This window comes from Microtus oregoni, unplaced genomic scaffold, assembly GCF_018167655.1.
Source record: "Microtus oregoni isolate MIOR12 unplaced genomic scaffold, Mior012 000000F_ref0000247, whole genome shotgun sequence".
Taxonomy (NCBI): Eukaryota; Metazoa; Chordata; class Mammalia; order Rodentia; family Cricetidae; genus Microtus; species Microtus oregoni.
Window position 1 is genome coordinate 43,574,892 of NW_024543059.1, and position 17,496 is coordinate 43,592,387.

General features: G+C 54.0%; 2 protein-coding genes across 6 annotated transcripts in view; one reads left to right on the forward strand and one right to left on the reverse strand.

The window, feature by feature from the left end:
* Nucleotides 1–907: 907 nt before the first annotated feature.
* On the reverse strand, nucleotides 908–9,698 carry Kdelr1 (KDEL endoplasmic reticulum protein retention receptor 1). Its single transcript, XM_041655001.1, has 5 exons — nucleotides 9,410–9,698; nucleotides 8,670–8,770; nucleotides 8,202–8,360; nucleotides 2,551–2,803; nucleotides 908–1,658 (listed from the first exon to the last, which is right to left on the reverse strand). The coding sequence occupies exons 1-5, from the start codon at nucleotides 9,498–9,500 to the stop codon at nucleotides 1,624–1,626; spliced, it is 639 nt and encodes a 212-aa protein (XP_041510935.1). The 5' UTR covers nucleotides 9,501–9,698; the 3' UTR covers nucleotides 908–1,623.
* Nucleotides 9,699–11,428: 1,730 nt separating this feature from the next.
* Grin2d (glutamate ionotropic receptor NMDA type subunit 2D) overlaps nucleotides 11,429–17,496 on the forward strand; it is a 39,457-nt gene continuing 33,389 nt past the window's right edge. For 2 of the 5 annotated variants that reach the window (XM_041657596.1, XM_041657890.1), the window contains exons 1-2: nucleotides 12,186–12,787; nucleotides 15,796–16,277. In XM_041657596.1, coding sequence (XP_041513530.1) covers nucleotides 15,822–16,277 — 456 coding nt within the window. In that variant the 5' untranslated portion in view covers nucleotides 12,186–12,787; nucleotides 15,796–15,821. Of the gene's footprint in view, nucleotides 11,704–12,185; nucleotides 12,788–15,401; nucleotides 16,278–17,496 lie in introns of those variants that run through there. The other 3 variants (XM_041657676.1, XM_041657751.1, XM_041657818.1) reach the window with 3 other exon arrangements.

Here is a 17,496-nt window from a genome sequence, read left to right on the forward strand (position 1 = left end):
TCTGTGTAACAGCCCTGACGGTTCTGTAACTTGCTTTATAGACCAGGTTGGCCTTGAACTCACAGACATCCACCTGTGCCTGCCTCCCAAGTCCTGGGATTAAAGGCATGCACTACCACACCCTGCTTTCATTTGCCTTTTAATTCTTAAAAACACATACAATGTTAGCCCGGTAATAAATGGTGACAGTCCATAGCCAACTTCTAGCTCTGTGAAAAATGCAGGCATCTCATCTCCTCAGCTCCAGCCGTCTGCTGCCGTCTAAAATGAGTGCCACCACTGCTGAACCCACCGACTTCTTTTAAAGAGGCTAGAAATCCAGACCGGGATGTAAAGATCTGGTTTTTAAAAGCTTTTTTTTTCTTTCATTTTTATAAAACAGTATCAAAATGTCAGGGTTGGGGGATAGCTGCAGAGATGGCCCAGCTACTCTTACAGAGGACCTGATTTCAAGTCATAGCACCCACATGGTGGCTCGCAACTGTCTTAACTTCAGTTGCAGGGGACCTGATGCCCTCTTCTGGCCTCTGCAGATACCAGGCACACAAATATTACACAGACACACATGCAGGTAACACTCATACACATAAACCATGTTTTAAATGCCAACTGAGAGAAGGATGAGGGCTGTGCCGTCATGTGTAGGCCGTGCATGCTCTTCAAGGTCCTCTGTGGGAATCAGGTCGAGAATCACCAGGCAGTTTCTCTATCAAACGAAGAATAAGATTCTCCCAGCCTCTTCCCTGCAGAACCTCGAGGTATCAAGGTGCACTAGAGAGTCCTGGGGAACCCATTTCTCATCTTCCTGTGCCTTCAAGATCTCTGACCATCTCCAGACGGTCCATGTGCAAAAGTGGAAGCCAGGGCCCAGCACAAACCAAAGTGAGCAGGGAACAGCAGAGAGAAGGACAGTTTTCCTCAGTTTATTTCAAGAGAACAAAGAATCAGCCATCAAATTCTGTACAAAAACATGGTGTTAGAGTGTGGTGACCAACAGGCCAGCTAGCCCCCTTCCCTTGCCGAAGTCCAAAGCTTCCCCTAATTTAACAAAAACAGGACCCAACCCCCTACCCCCACACACAAAAAGCTAACAAATTCTGGAAAAAATTATGAAAAATTAGGGAGACCCTCCTTAACTTTCTTTCTTCTTACTACCAATCCAGGGACTTGTGGGGAGGATCGTGGTCACAGCCAAGGTGGGCAGGCAGGCATTGGCAGACGTAGTGTTTGGCAACCATGGGCTGGGGTGGGATCTTGGAGGGAGACAAGTGGCTTAGAGAAGGAAGTAGACCTCCACTGGCCCTGGTCCAGAGAACACTCAAAACACAGTTTATAAAAAATCAGGGCCAGGGTAGAAGAGAAAAAAGTCATCAGAATCAAAAACTAAATAGTGGAAAGATTTGTTTTTTGTTTTTCTTCTCTAAAAGGCAAAAGGCTACAAACAGCTCAGGTCCTGAGCTCCCCAGGATAGGGGTCTTCCACTGACCCCAAAACCCAGCTGGAAGGGTGGGGAGCCAGGAGAGGCGAGCGCTTTAAAAAGCCAACTCTGGATGAGAAGGCCTTGATCTTGAGCAGCCTTCTCTGCCTCCTGCCCTGCCTCGGTGAAGGCTGGTGAGGCCAGGGCTATGCCGGTAAGCTCAGCTTCTTCCCCTTGAGGACTGTGGAGAAAGAGACATGGTGAGCCTTCCACCCCACAGAGGGGCAACCTCCCACCCTGAGCAAGGTCCGCTAGTGAGCTGTGCAAGGAGAGGGAACCCCCAGGACTCTGCATCCTAAACTACCAGGTTGAGTCTAGATCAATCAGGGGGTAGAACCAAGGGCTGAGCAGAGGGGGCAGAGCAGGCTTTGTCTTCAGTAGTGCTGACTATACACATGGATCAGACATCCTAGCAGGGTTGACAGGCAGGACTACCCCATCCAACCTTCCAAAAGCCTTAATTCTAGGGCCTGGCAACAACCTGATATCCAGGCTCTTGTCTCTACTGCCCCAGACTGTGTTTTTGTGATGCCTAGGCTGGCCTCAAACTCGACACACTCCTGCCTTGGCCTCCACAGCCGGGATTACAGGCCTGGTCTTACTACCTCCTTCCTTTACATGCTGCTTCCTGGTCTTGGGGTGCCCACGGCCCTTCCATCCCAGCACCCCAAGAACCCATGCACTCAGTGTTCCTCTCGTCACTAGGCAGTCTCCCTTTATGGGCCATCTTCCTCAGGAGGATCTAAGGGAGGAGAGCGCCTTGACTGCTTCTTCCTCCATGGCTGAGCCACGGACACTCAGCAAGTATGTACAATAAGAATAATGAATTTCACCCTCAGAATCCCTGCTTTGCTGATCTCCACTTGTAGACATACAGCCTGGGAGTCAGAACTCGGGCCCTGGGGAGGCGGGGTCTGGAATCTATAAATAAGGGATGGTAGGCCTGGAACCCCAGAAGCTAGGAAAGGAAACCCCATCCCCAGGTGATATTTGACTACAGAATGACCCTGGGCCCAGGGAATATAGGGCTGGGGACAGAGCAGACCTCTCAGCCAGCCCCGCATCCTGGTTACCTTTGGTGATGTAGAGGTAGAAGAAATCGCAGTAGAGGACTGTCTGGACCAGGCCAGCAACAATGGCGATGAGGTCAAAAAAGCCCTCAAAGTGGTAGCGCCAGATCCAGTTGAAGAGATAGAGCGTGCGGTAGACACCCAGTGCGAACAGGTAGTGGCTGGTGATGGTCTCCGCCTCACCCGTCTTGCTCACCATGAACAACTGCGGCAAGATGGCCACTGACTCCAGGTAGATGGAGAAAGTCCAGAGGATCTGCAGAGGCCAGGTTATGGACAGGGTGAGACAGCTGGTCAGCAGCGTCACGGGAGGAGCTCTCTGACCCGACCTAGCACTAAGATGAGCCCACCATTCTGTTCTCATCGTGTGTCCTAATGCCCCCTTATACCGAGAGGAACTGAAGCCTGAGAGGGAAGACCCCTGCCATGATCATAGAGCTCGAGCAGCAGAGCTGGGGACCTAGCTGGAGCTTGGCCATGAAAACTTGTCATCCTCATCTCCCGAGAGCAAAGGGCACCCAATTCCAACCCACCCCCGACCCCCACCTCTGCAATGGAGACCGTTCCTGCTCTAAGATTACCACTGAATATCCACCCCTAACCCCCATCTCTGCAATGGAAACCGTTCCTGCTCTCCTAAGGATACACTGAATCTCCACCCCTGACCCCATCTCTGCAATGGAGACCGTTCCTGCTCCCCTAAGGATACACTGAATCTCCACCCCTGACCCCATCTCTGCAATGGAGACCGTTCCTGCTCTCCTAAGGATATACTGAATATCCACCCCTGACCCCATCTCTGCAATGGAGACCGTTCCTGCTCCCCTAAGGATACACTGAATATCCACCCCTGACCCCATCTCTGCAATGGAGACCGTTCCTGCTCTCCTAAGATACCACTGAATATCTACCCCTAACCCCATCTCTGCAATGGAGACCGTTCCTGCTCCCCTAAGATACCACTGAATATCCACCCCTAACCCCATCTCTGCAATGGAGACCGTTCCTGCTCCCCTAAGATACCACTGAATATCCACCCCTAACCCCATCTCTGCAATGGAGACCGTTCCTGCTCCCCTAAGATACCACTGAATATCCACCCCTAACCCCATCTCTGCAATGGAGACCGTTCCTGCTCTCCTAAGATACCACTGAATATCCACTCCTAATCCCATCTCTGCAATGGAGACCGTTCCTGCTCCCCTAAGGATGCCATTAAATATGTGACCTTCAATGACCTAAGTCACACTACATTGCTCTCTAGCTTAAAATCCTTTGGTAGCTTGTTACTGCTCAGAATAAAATCTAGACTCCTGACCTTACCCCTCAAGATCCTCCCGCTTGCCGAGGCCTCCCAACTTCAGCAGGCACCTCCTGAAAAAGGTCTACACTGGCTGCTCTTCCTTGTCTTTGGGATTGTTTATTTTTATTTGTTTTACTTAAAATTTAAAAAAAAAATATGGGGCTGGAACAATGGCTGAGCAGTTAAGAGTACTGGCTGTGTATCCAGAAGGCCTGGGTTTGATGGTACATGGCAGCCCACAACTGTAACCCCAGGCTCAGGAGATGTAACCCCTCCAGTTGGGGACTCCGTGCTTATTAGTGACACTTGATGTGGGATTCCCCTCTGTGTGCTGGGAATACCATTTGAGCCTATAACAGAGCAAGGCAGAACAGAGCTAGGCAGGGAAAACTAAACTGAATGCTGGGAGAAAGAAGGCAGAGCCAGGGAGAAGCCATGGAGCTGCTGCCAGAGACAGACATGCCGAAACTTCGCCAGTAAGCCACAGCCACATGGCAATACACAGATTAATGGAGATGGGTGAGTTTAGGATATAAGAATTAGCCAGAAATACGCTTAAGCTATTGCCCAAACAGTGTTGCAAATAATCTAGCTTCTGTGTGGTTATTTCGGGAGTCTGGGCAGCTGGGAACACATCCTGTCATAGCTCTTCTCTGTGCATCACCAGCACCAGCACGGCTCCTGAACAATGAGGCGATCGTCAACTGGAGTGTACGGCTACAAGGGCTGACCAGGTCATCACAGCTGTCTGAAAGTCCCACCTGGGATCATCAGCCACATACTGAAACCTCCCCCTCAGAGAGCAAAGCCAAGTGGCAGCTGGGGCTTCTCCACAACTGTTTGGTTTGTAAGAAGGAAGTGAGAAATACCAGCATATGCTGGTAATAACCCAGGAACCTCTCTTACACCGTGGGGCATTAACTGGCTTTAGCCCTAATATTTCAAGGTGAGTCCTGCTATTATTCTCATTTGAACAAACTGAGGGCCCAAAGAACCCACTCCCGGGCAGGTATACTCCAGCCCCTCTCCTTTACTACCCAGAATCCTCCAGGTGGCCCATTTGGCTGATGCGCATTGAGTTCTCCTCCCTGGGGTAGCCCTAGGGGAACTCAAGTACAACAAAAGCAGGCCTACTGCAGTTTATCTGTTCTATGACGGCTGAGTTAGTTTATATTTATTCTATGTGTGTTAGTGGTTTTGTTATTCTTTCTTTCTCTCTCTCTCTCTCTCTCTCTCTGTGTGTGTGTGTGTGTGTGTGTGTGTGTGTGTGTGTGTAAGATGAGGGAGAGGGAGAGAGACCCAGGCTGGCTATCCTTGAACCAAGATCCACCTGCCTCAGCTTCCAGAATGCTGGGATTAAAAGCATGAACCACCATGTCCAGCTAAGTTTTTTAAAATTTATGTGTATGACTGCTTTGCCCGCAGGTAAGTACGTGCACTATGTCCATGTGTAGTTCTCACAGAGGTCAGAAAAGGGTGTTAGGTCCCCTAGAACTTGAGTTAGAGGATTGGGATCAAACATGTATGTGTATTTAGAAACTGAACGACATTCTTCTGAAAATGCCCTTAACGCTGGCCATCTCTCTCCAGTCCCCTGAATTTCTTTGTAAGATTTGTTTTTATTGCCGGGCGGTGGTGGCGCACGCCTTTAATCCCAGCACTCGGGAGGCAGAGGCAGGCGGATCTCTGGGAGTTTGAGGCCAGCCTGGTCTACAAGAGCTAGTTCCAGAACAGGCACCAAAGCTACAGAGAAACCCTGTCTCGAAAAACCAAAAAAAAAAAAAAAAGATTTGTTTTTATTTTTATTTATATGTATGTCTACATGTCTATATAAGTGAATGCCACATATACAGTGGGTGCCTGTGGAGGCCAAAAAAAAGGCATAGGACCCTGGAGCTATGTTTATAGGCAGCTGTGAGCTGTATGGTATGGATCAGGTCCTGGGAGTCAAATTCTGCAACATCAGGGAGTGCTCTAACTGCTGAGCTATCTCCAGCCCTAAGATCTAAACTTTATTTTGTTTTTTATTTTATCATTCATTCATTCGCTCACTCATTTCTGAGGCGGAGTCTCACTATGTGTTCTTAGCTGGCCTAGAACTCACTATGTGTTCTTAGCTGGCCTAGAACTCACTATGTGGACCAGGTTGGACTCACACTCACTGAGATCACTGCTTCTGCCTCCTGAATACTGGAATTAAAGACATGTAACACTGAACCCAGCCAGAGAGCTGGAATTTTTTTTTAAAGAGTATTTTCAGACTAGGTGTGGTGGTACAGGCTTGTAATCCCAGCACTTAGGAGGCTGAAGCAAAAAAAAGAGTATTTTTTCAACTTATGGCCATTCTGGCCTACACACAGCAAAATCTAGCCTCAAAAAGTTATTTTTCAGTGGGGCAGTAGTGGTACACACCTTTAATCCCACCACTCAGGTGGCAGAGGCAGGCAAATCTCTGTGAGTTGAAGGCCAGCCTGATCTACGTAGTGAGTTCCATGACAGTCAAGGCTATAAAAGGAACCCTGTCTCAAAAAAAAAAAAAAAAGATATTTTTCATTCTCTGGGTGAAACATAACTTTTAGAGCACACCACTAACAATCACCCCTATGCCTACCCCACTTTAGTCAGTCTCCCTGCCTGCAAAATGAGTCCAGTAACCCCAGCTTGACTGTGACAGAGAATACATCGACATTCAGGTAATGCCCAGTCAGAGGCTGGAGCCCAGTCCCGGGCTCTCCCAGCACAACAGCCACCCTCCCGGTGGGCCAGGGTTGGCTTTAGCCTGCACATTGCTTTTAGAAACACAGTTTGCAAAGTGGCAATATCATAGCCAATGGGGTTTATCCAAGGTTCAGTTATTGCTAATGGAAAACTTTGTCAACTGGGCGCACACCTTTAATCCTAGCACGCGAACTTGGGAGGCAGAGGCAGGCAGATCTCTGTGAGTTTGAGGCCAGTCTGATCTACAAGAGCTAGATCCAGGACAGCTAGGGCTGTTACACAGAGAAACCCTGTCTTGAAAACAAACAAACAAAAAACCAAAAGGGGAAAAGAAAAGACTTTTCCCAGTACCCCACCATGACAGACTGAAATATAGCTGACATTGGTAATTTTAAAAGAAAAAAGAAATATATTTTGAATATGTGGCTAAAACTCTGAAGTTCATAACTTTTCTGAGTACCAAACTGCAGCTTCTGTTGAAAACCTCGGCATAACTGACACCCAGGGCCGGCTGCCTGTGAGACAGGTGCGCCGCAGATAGAGAGTGCTTCAGTTGATGGTGCCCTCCAGCCCACGGGGCACGAGCTGCCGGCTTAGCACACGCCCTCCGAAAAGTCCTCTGAGGAGCATAATATACAGACCCAACCAAAGGGTAAAAACCAAAACAGTCAACACCTCGAGGCGGAAGGTGTCACACACAACGGCACCAGCCAGTCCTTCCCATCTCACGCCAAACATCACTCTATACATTAACCTCCATACAGCTAAGAGGGCCGGGGCGCTCTGAGGGCACAGGCCCAGGCTCTATCCTGCACCCCAGAAAAGGATGCTGAGAAGTAGGGACTTCATTTTGTCTTCTTGGTTGTGTATCCTTTTAGTTGTTAGTATCTAATGGCTGAACCATCTCTGCAGCCCCCGATTTCCATTTTACAAAAAACACAGGCATACATTTGCCCTCAGTCCCACCACTGTCCAGTTAAAGAGGCAAGCTTCCAATTCCTGTCTATCAACTCCAGAGCCTCTTTGTCTTCATACAACCAATTTGAACTCAGTAACTTTCACATGACCCATTTCATAGTAGGGAAACTGAGGCATAGAAGGACAAGTCACAGGCTGAATTCATTATAGTAGAAATAGGAGCTCCCAGTCAGGAGATGTAGCATAGCCCTATAATCCAGGCACTGAAGCAAGAGGACTGGGTTCCAGGCCAGCCTTTGAGCCACAGTAAGCCGCTATCTCAAAAGACCAATGGCTGGTATTGTGGTTCAAGGGCAATGCACTGGCCTAGCACGCACAAGGCCCCAGACTTAATCTCCAACACTTCTTGGGGGGAAAAAATAAAAAAATAAGACGTAGATCTGGGATTCAAGTTCAAGGAGCTTCACTCTAGAGTCCCGCTCCCCATTCCTACTGAACTGGGTATCCTTGGGCGTTCAGACGACGGAAGGATCAGTTTCTTCACCTAACCATGGGTGCCACTCTGTATGAACTTAGCCTGCCGCTGTATGTTAACCGCACAGAGCCGCACAGGGCATTACCTGCCTTTGAACCTAAGCTGAGCGTGGGGCTCCTGCAGAGGGTCTGCTGTCAGCTGCCACTCCACCCGACCACCGCGGTCCCCGCTGAAACCTACCTCCAGAGGGGTGAAGTCATGGTTGACCAGGAATGCCAGAATGGCTGTGGGAACAACGAGGAACTCCACGCGGAAAGTATCGTGGTTCCCGTCGTAAGTAGCTTTAAACTTGCTGTAGATCATCCACACCGTGGTAAAGGAACAAGCTATGTAGACCACCTGATGAGAGAGGGTGACAGGGCAGCTCACTACAGTGGGGCCTCCATCCAGTTCCCAGCCTACCTCCCTCAAACCAGAGGTCCAGACCCCACCCAGCTCCTTTCCTTCATGACCAAATGTCCAGACATCAGTCTTCCATGCTTAGACCCAAGAGTAGATAGATAATGAGTCCCTCCTCCCTCAGACCCAGATGTCCAGACCCCAGCTCTCCTGCCTCAGACCAGAGCTCCAGGCCCAAGCCTCTTTGCTGCTTCCTCTCTGACCCCTGGCCTGGAACCCTGCCACAGGGGGCGCTGACTGCAGGTCTACCTTCATGCAGGTGTTGTAGAGTGAAATGTAGTTGGTGAACAGGTCCAGGTATCGGGCAGTAAACACCACAGCAAACAGGACCTGGCTCTTCCCTGAAATGCCTGGTTGAGACAGAGAACAAGGGGAGGGTACGGGGAGCTGAGGTGGGCTACTTGGACAATAAACTGAAGTGCAAGGCCTGGGCCGACCGCCCGGAGCTGTCCCTCCCCAAAGGCCTTGAAGCCTGAGCACGGCCCTTTCCCACCATCCACAGCCAGGGGGCAGCCGGCCCCAATAATACTACAGACCGAGGCTCCGTCCCAGGCTAGGCCTCGCTGGAACCCTTGTCTCCTTCAGGGTCCCCTGATAGTCTGGACCGACGTTGGGACCTAGGGAAAGCCCTGCCTGACTTCAACCTCTCAGCCAGTCACCTTCCTCCCGCTCCCTTCCTGGCCTTTACAGTCCACGTCACCAACTCCCAGCCACCTCCCCGCCTGCCATGATTCCTGGTTCCCGGCCCCGGAACACCCATAGCTGTCCCAAAGGGTGCTGCAGAAGGTTGAGCTGAGCACCCGAAACCACCCCCACCAAACTCTGTGCACCCCTTAGTCTAGGGAAAGAAGCTGACCCCCTAGTGACCCTAGATCTAGAAGGATACCCAGCAGGCAGTCCGGGAGGACTCTGTCCTGCCGAGCTTCTGCCTTCCCGGTGCCCCGGGGCGGCCCGCTCCCGCCCCCTCTCCGCGGGGCGGGGGCTCTCACCCGCACACGATCGGGACTTCCAGATTTTGAGCAGTAACAAGATGATGGCTAGGAGGTGGGAGAGGTCTCCCAGGAATCGGAAGAGGTTCATGACTGGGGAGCTCGGGCAGGACTGAGCTGGGGGAAGGTTGGCCAACCGGGCTGCCCCGGAGCTGCGGTGCTGCTGGGCTGAGGGCGGGAGAGGAGCCCTTCGGTAGCTCAGCTCCGGGGAGGGGGCTCTGGGAGGTGAGCCGAGGCCGGAGCTGGTGGCAGAGCTGGCAGGGAGAAAAGGGAGGAGGGCCAAGGGTGGAAAGGGAGGAGTCTGGGCTGGAGCTCCACCCCGAGGGCGGGTTGGCTCTCTGGCACCCCCTGTCGCACGCCGCCTGCCTTGCAGAGTCGTGCCGAATAAACTGTCCTCTGCCTTCTACTAATCTAGAATCCCACACTCCCCGCTCTTAGCAGTTCTGAACGCTAAAGATCCTGGAGCTAGGCCGGGCGTTGGTGGCGCACGCCTTTAATCCCAGCACTCGGGAGGCAGAGGCAGGCGGATCTCTGTGAGTTCGAGACCAGCCTGGTCTACAGAGCTAGTTCCAGGACAGGCTCCAAAGCCACAGAGAAACCCTGTCTCGAAAAACCAAAAAAAAAAAAAAAGATCCTGGAGCTGCCAAGGGTGATGGTGCAACCCGAAATCTTAGCACTGGGAAGATGAAGCAGAGCGATCCACAGTTACAGGCCCAGGGCTCCATAATGACAATTCATTCCCCCACAAATTATTAATACTAATACTACTAATAGTAATGACAACAACAATCCTGGAGATTAAGAGGGTAGATTTCTGGCTTTCTTGGTGTTCTCTAGGTCCAATTCAGTGAGAAGACAGGCCCCCTGCCACACCCAGCCTACTGCCTCTACAATCCCTTTCTTGGCAATCCCTGTATTACTCAACATTCTAACCTACAGCCACAATCCCGTTCTCCTTCAAGACTCAAACGTCAGGGCCTGGCTCGTTCAGAAGCAGTCCGCATCACCCATGTCCTCCCAGATATTAGGACACAAGAAGCAGGAAGTCTGATAAGATAGTTACAGGCCTTGGTCCCAGCGTCCACACCCCTCTCCCCCCACCCCCAGCATCCATCCTCAGGGGTCCAGGAGTGCTGAAGCACACTCCTTCCAGTATAACAGAACCTAAGGACTGCCCTCCCAGAGGCAAGATGGAAGCTCAAAGGTAGGGCTATGAGGAGGGCTGTGTCTGTGGCAGAGCAGGACTGAGCTCTCATGGCTGTGAGAGACCATCTGGTCCCTCAGTGAAGGACTTGCTCAGAATCTGGACCCTAGCGCGAGGGAGAAGGGCGAGGGCCTGGATCTGCCATCTAAGGAAGGAAGGCTGGTATCTAGAATCCTAGTTCTGAAAGAAAGGGCCAGGCATTGGACCCCCCAAGTTTGGTAGAGGAGAGCCAAGGGTTGAAATTCTGGGAGGGTCTGGACCCCTGGGTCCGAGGGAGGATGGCTAGGATTTAAATGCCTGGGTCACAGGAAAGAGTGCTGGGGTCGGAGAGAGGAAGGAACCGGGAACCCAGCGACATAGGAAGAGGGCTGTAGGCTGAGGTGGGAGGACTAGGATCCGACCCCAGTTCGGGGGGGGGGGGGGCAGGGAGACTAGGCTCCGGTCTGCTGGGTCTAAGGGAGGTGAGCTAGCATTTGGACATCTGATTCCAAGGGATAAGAGACTTGGGAGTCTAGACTACTGGCTCCATGACAGACATCCAGCTTGCTTGCATCTTCCCTCTGGGGCCATAGAACTCACGGGATGAGTCTTAGCATGGCGGATGTTGAAGTCCAGAAGAGGGAAGGGGCAATTTCAGGAACCCCCAGCTCTCTGTCTAGGTCCCAAACTGTCTGTTCCAGGCAATGTCCTTGTCCACCCACCTCTGCATCCTCCCATTTCAACACAGCCCCTCAGTCCCACGTCCCATGAGGAAAACAGAGGCTTTGAAATAGGGTAAGGAGTGGCCCCCTCCCTCAGTCCTAACAGGAGGAGGGGTCCCTAGGGAAGCCAAGAGGGGGGGCTGTGGGTCTCCTGGCAGGGAGGAACGGAGACTGAATGTTAATCGCATCCTGAGTGAGTGTGCGAGAACACAGCGAGTGTGTGATTCCCTCACGCTCTGGCTCCTGCAAGCCTTGGCCGCTGCCTCTGCCGCTACCACCTTCTGCCAGCGCCCGCAGCCTCCTCGGCCACCAGCGCCCTGTTGAGGGGTGTCAGCCTGGGTGGGTCCGCCTGGCCCCCAGGGGTCTCTCGTGCTACAGCCATCTGCTAGGTGAGGATGTGTGTCTTGGTGTCAGGCTGGCTGGTGGGGGGGGTGTGTCTGTAAGGGCTGCGGCGGCCGGTAGCTGAGGGAGGAGGGGTCTGTCTGTCTGGACCGACCCTGAGCCTCCTGTCTGCACCTCATGACCCCCCAATCTGTTCCCTGAGCCCCCAAACCTGGATGGATGGTGTGCACCTGGGTTCTGTGCCTTCTGCCTGCATCCAGCCGAGTGTCTGTGTGTCCCTGGATGCCTGTGTCCTCCTGTCTGTCCAAACAGCCAGAGAGCAGTGACAACGCGCCTCTGTTGGGGCCCTGCGCAAGCGTGAGTGTGTGTGTGTGTGTGTGTGTGTGTGTGTCTCCCTCATCAAGCTCCGGGGGTGTTGAGGGGGAATCCCAGGGAAGTGAGATTGTGTGTGTGTGTGTGTGTGTGTGTGTATGCATGTGTGTTTCTGCCTGTGCTTGAGAGTGGGGGCACGTGGGGGGGGTGTCTAGAGGTGGCCAAGCAAGGAACGGGCAAGCAGTTCCTCTGATAGGCAGCCTCACGCTCCTTATACAAACATACACGAGCCACTGGCTTCAGAGGTGACCCAGACAGACAGACAGAGACAAGAGAGCCGGTGCTGAGAGCACAAAGGGGATGCTAATAAGCTAGGGAGAGGTGATGGGACATGCCAGCCAGAGGAGGAGCCCGGACTAAAGCCGGCAGAGGGGGGCACCCCAGGTGGGCGGAAGGGGATCCCCATGGGGTCAGGCCGCAAGAGGACACCCCGACAGCCTCTGCAATGTCCGGGGCCCAACTTCCAGCGCAACATGTGTAGCCTCATCCTTGCCTAGTCTGGTGGCCGCAACCTTGGGGGACAGGGCAGGGCAGGATCAAGAAGAGGAGGGACAGAGCCGGGACAGGCAAAAGGTCCCCGCCACTGCCTGCGCTGCTGCTGCTGCTGCTGCTGTTGCTGCTGCTGCTGCTACCTCGCTGCCGCCCTCGGCCTGGCCCCCAACCAGTTCCCCAACACTCCACGGAATCTTTGGGTCTCTGGATACCGGTTCCGGTCCTGGCCCCCCAGCAACTCCCCCCACAGAACAGGGTCATGAAAAGGTAAGGCTGGGCAGGGGAAGAAGGGGTGGGGGTGGGGATATGGCCCCCTCCAATCTAGGGCAGGGAAAGTTGGCTGGGGACCTCAAGGAGGGAAGGGGTTTGAATGTGAGAAAACCAAACGTCTCTGCCCCCTTATCCCTCAGGGACTATCTTCCATCTGCTCGCGCGCGCACTCTCTCTGCCCCTTTCCTAGGTTTCTACACCTCAAAACCACCCCAGGCCTCTATTCCCCTGCACTTCACCCTGTCCCCGGCAGTGCAGAACTGAATCCCACCTCTGTCAATCTCTACACCCCTTCCCTGCATCAGTCTCCCCAGAGCTAGCTATCCCTCTCTCCTTTCGCTCTCCCCTCCCACCTCAGAGCTATGAGTCTGCTATTAATACCCCCGCCAAGGACCTTGAGGGCGTCCAGTGCCCGGCACCCAGCCCCAAGCAGCCACCCCTTCCTCAAGGTTCTGGAATGCTCTTCCAGGACTGGGGTGGGAGACATTGGTTTGTGTGTGCATGAGGTGGGGGACAGGAAATCTCTCTGCAGCACAAGGAGGGGAAGCTGCTGACCACAGCCTCCTCCATTCCCATAATGGTTTAGGGGGGCAATGGAGGCAGAGACCTCCTTCCTCCTTACGCTCTGGACAAGATATGAAAGGAACAACTGGGGAGGCCAGACCTAGTGGGCAGCAAGGATGTTGGGACTGATGGGGTCTGAGCAAAAAAGGGGGGCTCCTTAAAGGAGAACAAGACAGAAACCAAGATTTCCAGTTGTTGGGGCGGGAGGCGGCCAGGATGTCCGGGTCCTGAGGAAGAAATGAGTGGACCACTGTGCTGGGTGCGGAGGGGATGCCTGCCAGGCCAAGTCTTCAGTCGGGAATTTAGGGAGGGCACCATGAGAGAAAGGAGGGCCAGGACTCCTGACAGAGCAGGCTGGGGAAACGCTGCTTAGGCCACTGTGGGGACCAAAGAGATGGCTAAACTCATGAGGTGGAGGGCGAGATGGACTTTGCCAACCCTGTTCTGAGCTCTGGGGACTGATACTGGGGTGAGATGGCTGGGAAGAAAGGTTGCCCTCAGGAATCCTCCCTTTATGGGAGACAATGCCTCCTGATGGGGTGGGGTTGAGACTACCCTCCTAGGCCTCACAGTGACAAGAACCTCAGACCCCAAAACTGCAGAGGCCAGGGTCTGAGAAGCGAAGGAGGGGGCTGATGGCTGAGCAGCTACCAGGAAGGGAGAGGAGAGCCAGTATTAACCCCGCAGGGGCCAGGCCACAGCTGTGCGTTATTTTGGGGAGAAAGGGGGGGCTATTCTGAGCACGGATTGAGCCAGCTGCTAAGGGAAGGAAAGGCAATGGAGAGGAGGGATAGGAGGAGGCATGGCCTGCAGGAGGGGGCACCCCCTTCCCTTGGGAGACAGAGGCTCAGGCCCTCCAGAAAGGTGGGATGGCAATTTAGAGGATGAGGTTTCCAGGCAGGGTAGGGGGTGTGGGCCTCTGCCCCAACCCTTGCTGTCTAGAATGGACAAGCCTGTGCTACCATGGCAACAAGATAGGAAACTGACAGCCAAGAGAGAGCCCTTCTGTATCTGGACCCTGACCCATTCAGAAAACCCCCAGTGCAGGCCCTTAGTGCTTTCTGGGAGCAGAGATCAGGCCCCCATGGCCGCCTCCATAGATCTAGTACCCAGGAGCCTGGGATCCTAGCCCACCCACCCCAGGCAACTAGTATTCAACAGGGGGCACTGGAGGCAACACTTCCTTTAATTTACTAAATTGCTCTGGGCTGGAAGCCAGGGAGCCCCCCCCCCACCCAGCAGTGCTCCACAGCTGTGCCCCCAACCCCAAGACTGGTTTGTCACTCAGTTTCATCAAGAATGAAAATGAGGGGGCAGGGACAGGAGGAGGGGGCTAAGAATGGCTTGGGGTGGTGGGTATTTCCTCTCCTTGGATACCCCACTAATTTCTCCCCCCTTTCTCTCCCTGCACACCTGACCCCCTTTTCCTCTCTCATTTCCCCCTTTACTCTCTTCCCTTTATTCTCTTTCCCTCTGCCACCTGGCACTGCCTTGCTTTCATGTCTGTGCTGGGCATCTCCCGGGTGGGGGTCTGGGTCTCTGCCTTGCCTCGCTATTTCTGTCTTCTCTGTATTTCATTTGCTCTGCCTGCCTTCCTCCATCTCCGTTCCTTCTTCCTGAGGTTGGTGTTTGCCTGACTCTGGGTGGCTGTGGGTTCCTGCCTTCTATACCCCCAACTTTCTCATCTATCTCTCCGTCTCTCCTTGCCTGGCTACCATCCTCTCGCTGGGTCCTTCTCTTGGGTCTTTGTCCATTTGAGCCTCTCCTTCCATTCCTCCCTGGCCATATCTAACTGTCCCCTCTCCTTCCATTTCTCCCTGACCATATCTAACTGTCCCCTCTCCTTTGCCCTCACTCTGGTTCTGCTGGTGGTTTTTGTCCCGTCTCTGGGTCTCTTTCCCATCTGTATGATCACTGTCCATCCCATCCCTGCCTTCTCCCCTCTTCTTACCTCTGCATCTTCCCTGACCCCATTACTCACCCCCTCCCGCCTTTGTGTCTCCTGGTTCCCACACTCCATTCCTTCATCTCACCCCCCACCCCTCCCTCTGCTTGGATTCCATCTTTCTCTTCCACTCCCTCCATTGCCTTTCCCGCTGTCTCTTCTTGTCTCTGGACTGTGTCTATCTCTCTTCTGCCTCTTTCTCTCTCTCTTCATCTGTTTCTCTCTATGCTTCTGCCTCTCCGTCCCTCACCTAACTTTCTCCTCTCACCCTGACTCTGCGTCTTCCCTCACTATCTGGGTCCCACTGCCACCTTCCCCATCTCCGTTTCTCTATCTCTGTCTCCTCCCTCCGTCTCGGTCTCCCCTTATCTCTGTCCCTCATCCCTGTTTTTCTCCGTGTCTGCCCCTCCCTCTTCTCCATCACCCACCCTTCCCCTCTCGCCCCGTCTCTCCTGTGCCTCCCCTCGGGCTCTGCCCTCGCCTCCCGTCCGCGCAGAGGCCGCCCGGCGGGGCCCGCAGGCGATGCGCGGCGCCGGTGGCCCCCGCGGCCCTCGGGGCCCCGCTAAGATGCTGCTGCTGCTGGCGCTGGCGTGCGCCAGCCCGTTCCCGGAGGAGGCGCCGGGGCCGGGCGCGGCCGGCGGGGGCACGGGCGGGGCGCGGCCGCTCAACGTGGCGCTGGTCTTCTCCGGCCCCGCGTACGCGGCCGAGGCGGCGCGCCTGGGCCCGGCCGTGGCGGCGGCAGTTCGCAGCCCGGGCCTGGACGTGCGGCCAGTGGCGCTGGTGCTCAACGGCTCGGACCCTCGCAGCCTTGTGCTGCAGCTCTGCGACCTGCTGTCGGGGCTGCGCGTGCACGGCGTGGTGTTCGAGGACGACTCGCGCGCGCCCGCCGTCGCGCCCATTCTCGACTTCCTGTCGGCGCAGACTTCGCTGCCCATCGTGGCCGTGCACGGCGGCGCCGCGCTCGTGCTCACGCCCAAGGTGCGCGAGACCGCGGGGGCGGGGCGGGGCCTTGCGGCTGGGGGCGGGGCCTGGCATAGTCTCGATTGAGTTGGGGTGGGGACGTTCGTCGAGTCGCAGTGCCTAGGGGAAGCTGAAGGGCAAGACTGTGAGAGGCAGGCTTTGAAAGGCGGGACCTATGATAGCTTGAGAGCCGATTTCATCCAGGTTTGGGGGGCTTATAAGGTCGGGGACAGCCACTGGGGGCGGGGTCGTCCTTTGGTCAGTTTCCACGTTGGTGGTAAGAGTCAAGTCTAGGCAATCTAACTTGGAGGGGGTGTGTTTTATAGTGTTCACGGCACCTTCCAGAGATCACTTACAAGGGTCAGATAAACAGGGAGGAGGTGGGTTACAAGTGAAAACTGGGAAAGAACCAATGGTAGAAGTATAGATAGATTTTAGTAAGGGGCGACAGGGGCAGAGACTGTTATGGGCCTTGGACCAATAAGAGAAAGAGTCGGTTGGAAAGGAATGAGGTTCAGAAAGAGGTAGAGTCTGGTGTGGAAGTAGTGTCCAGGAAGGCAGGGACCGGGACCATAGGGAAAGAGAATCGGGTCCTGAAGAGAGCATGGCGGATGGCTCAGCCGAAGCGTGGCGCCTAGAAACGAGAGCAGAGCCATTCATTCTGAGAAGTGGGGTGATGAAGAGCAGACTAGCTCAAGGAAGGAGAGAGGGATCCAGTGGAGAGGGCTGAGGCTAGACCCCGTCCAAGCAGTGTAATGAAAGTTTGCCAAGAAAGGAAGTAGGCCTTTGGAGTGGGCTTTGAGAAGGAGCATGTCAAACTGTAAAAGTGTGGAAATGAGGATCCTGAACTGGACGCAGGAAGGAACGAGCCAGCCCAGGCAGTGGGAAGCCAGACACAGACACCTGAAGTGAAGTGGGGAGACGCCTGGGGACAGTGGGTTGTACTGGGCGTTTGGTACCAAAGAAGAGACTTGGACTAGCCTAGTTTGCAGACTGAGAAAGATGAAGCCAAAGAAGGGAGATACTGGAGGTGAGCAAGTGAAACAGAGAAGTGGGATTGGCTGGAGGACGGAGCCACCTGAGTGGGTGGGGCCTAAATGAGCCAGTTCCCTGCTAGAAAGAAAGGCCAGTGGCAGGTACCCGGTCACTCTGGCATCCCAGGACTCAAAGGTCTGTCCAAAACATTGTGGGAAAAGCCTCTGTCCAACATCCTTGTTCTTGGCTTGATTTGTAGGCC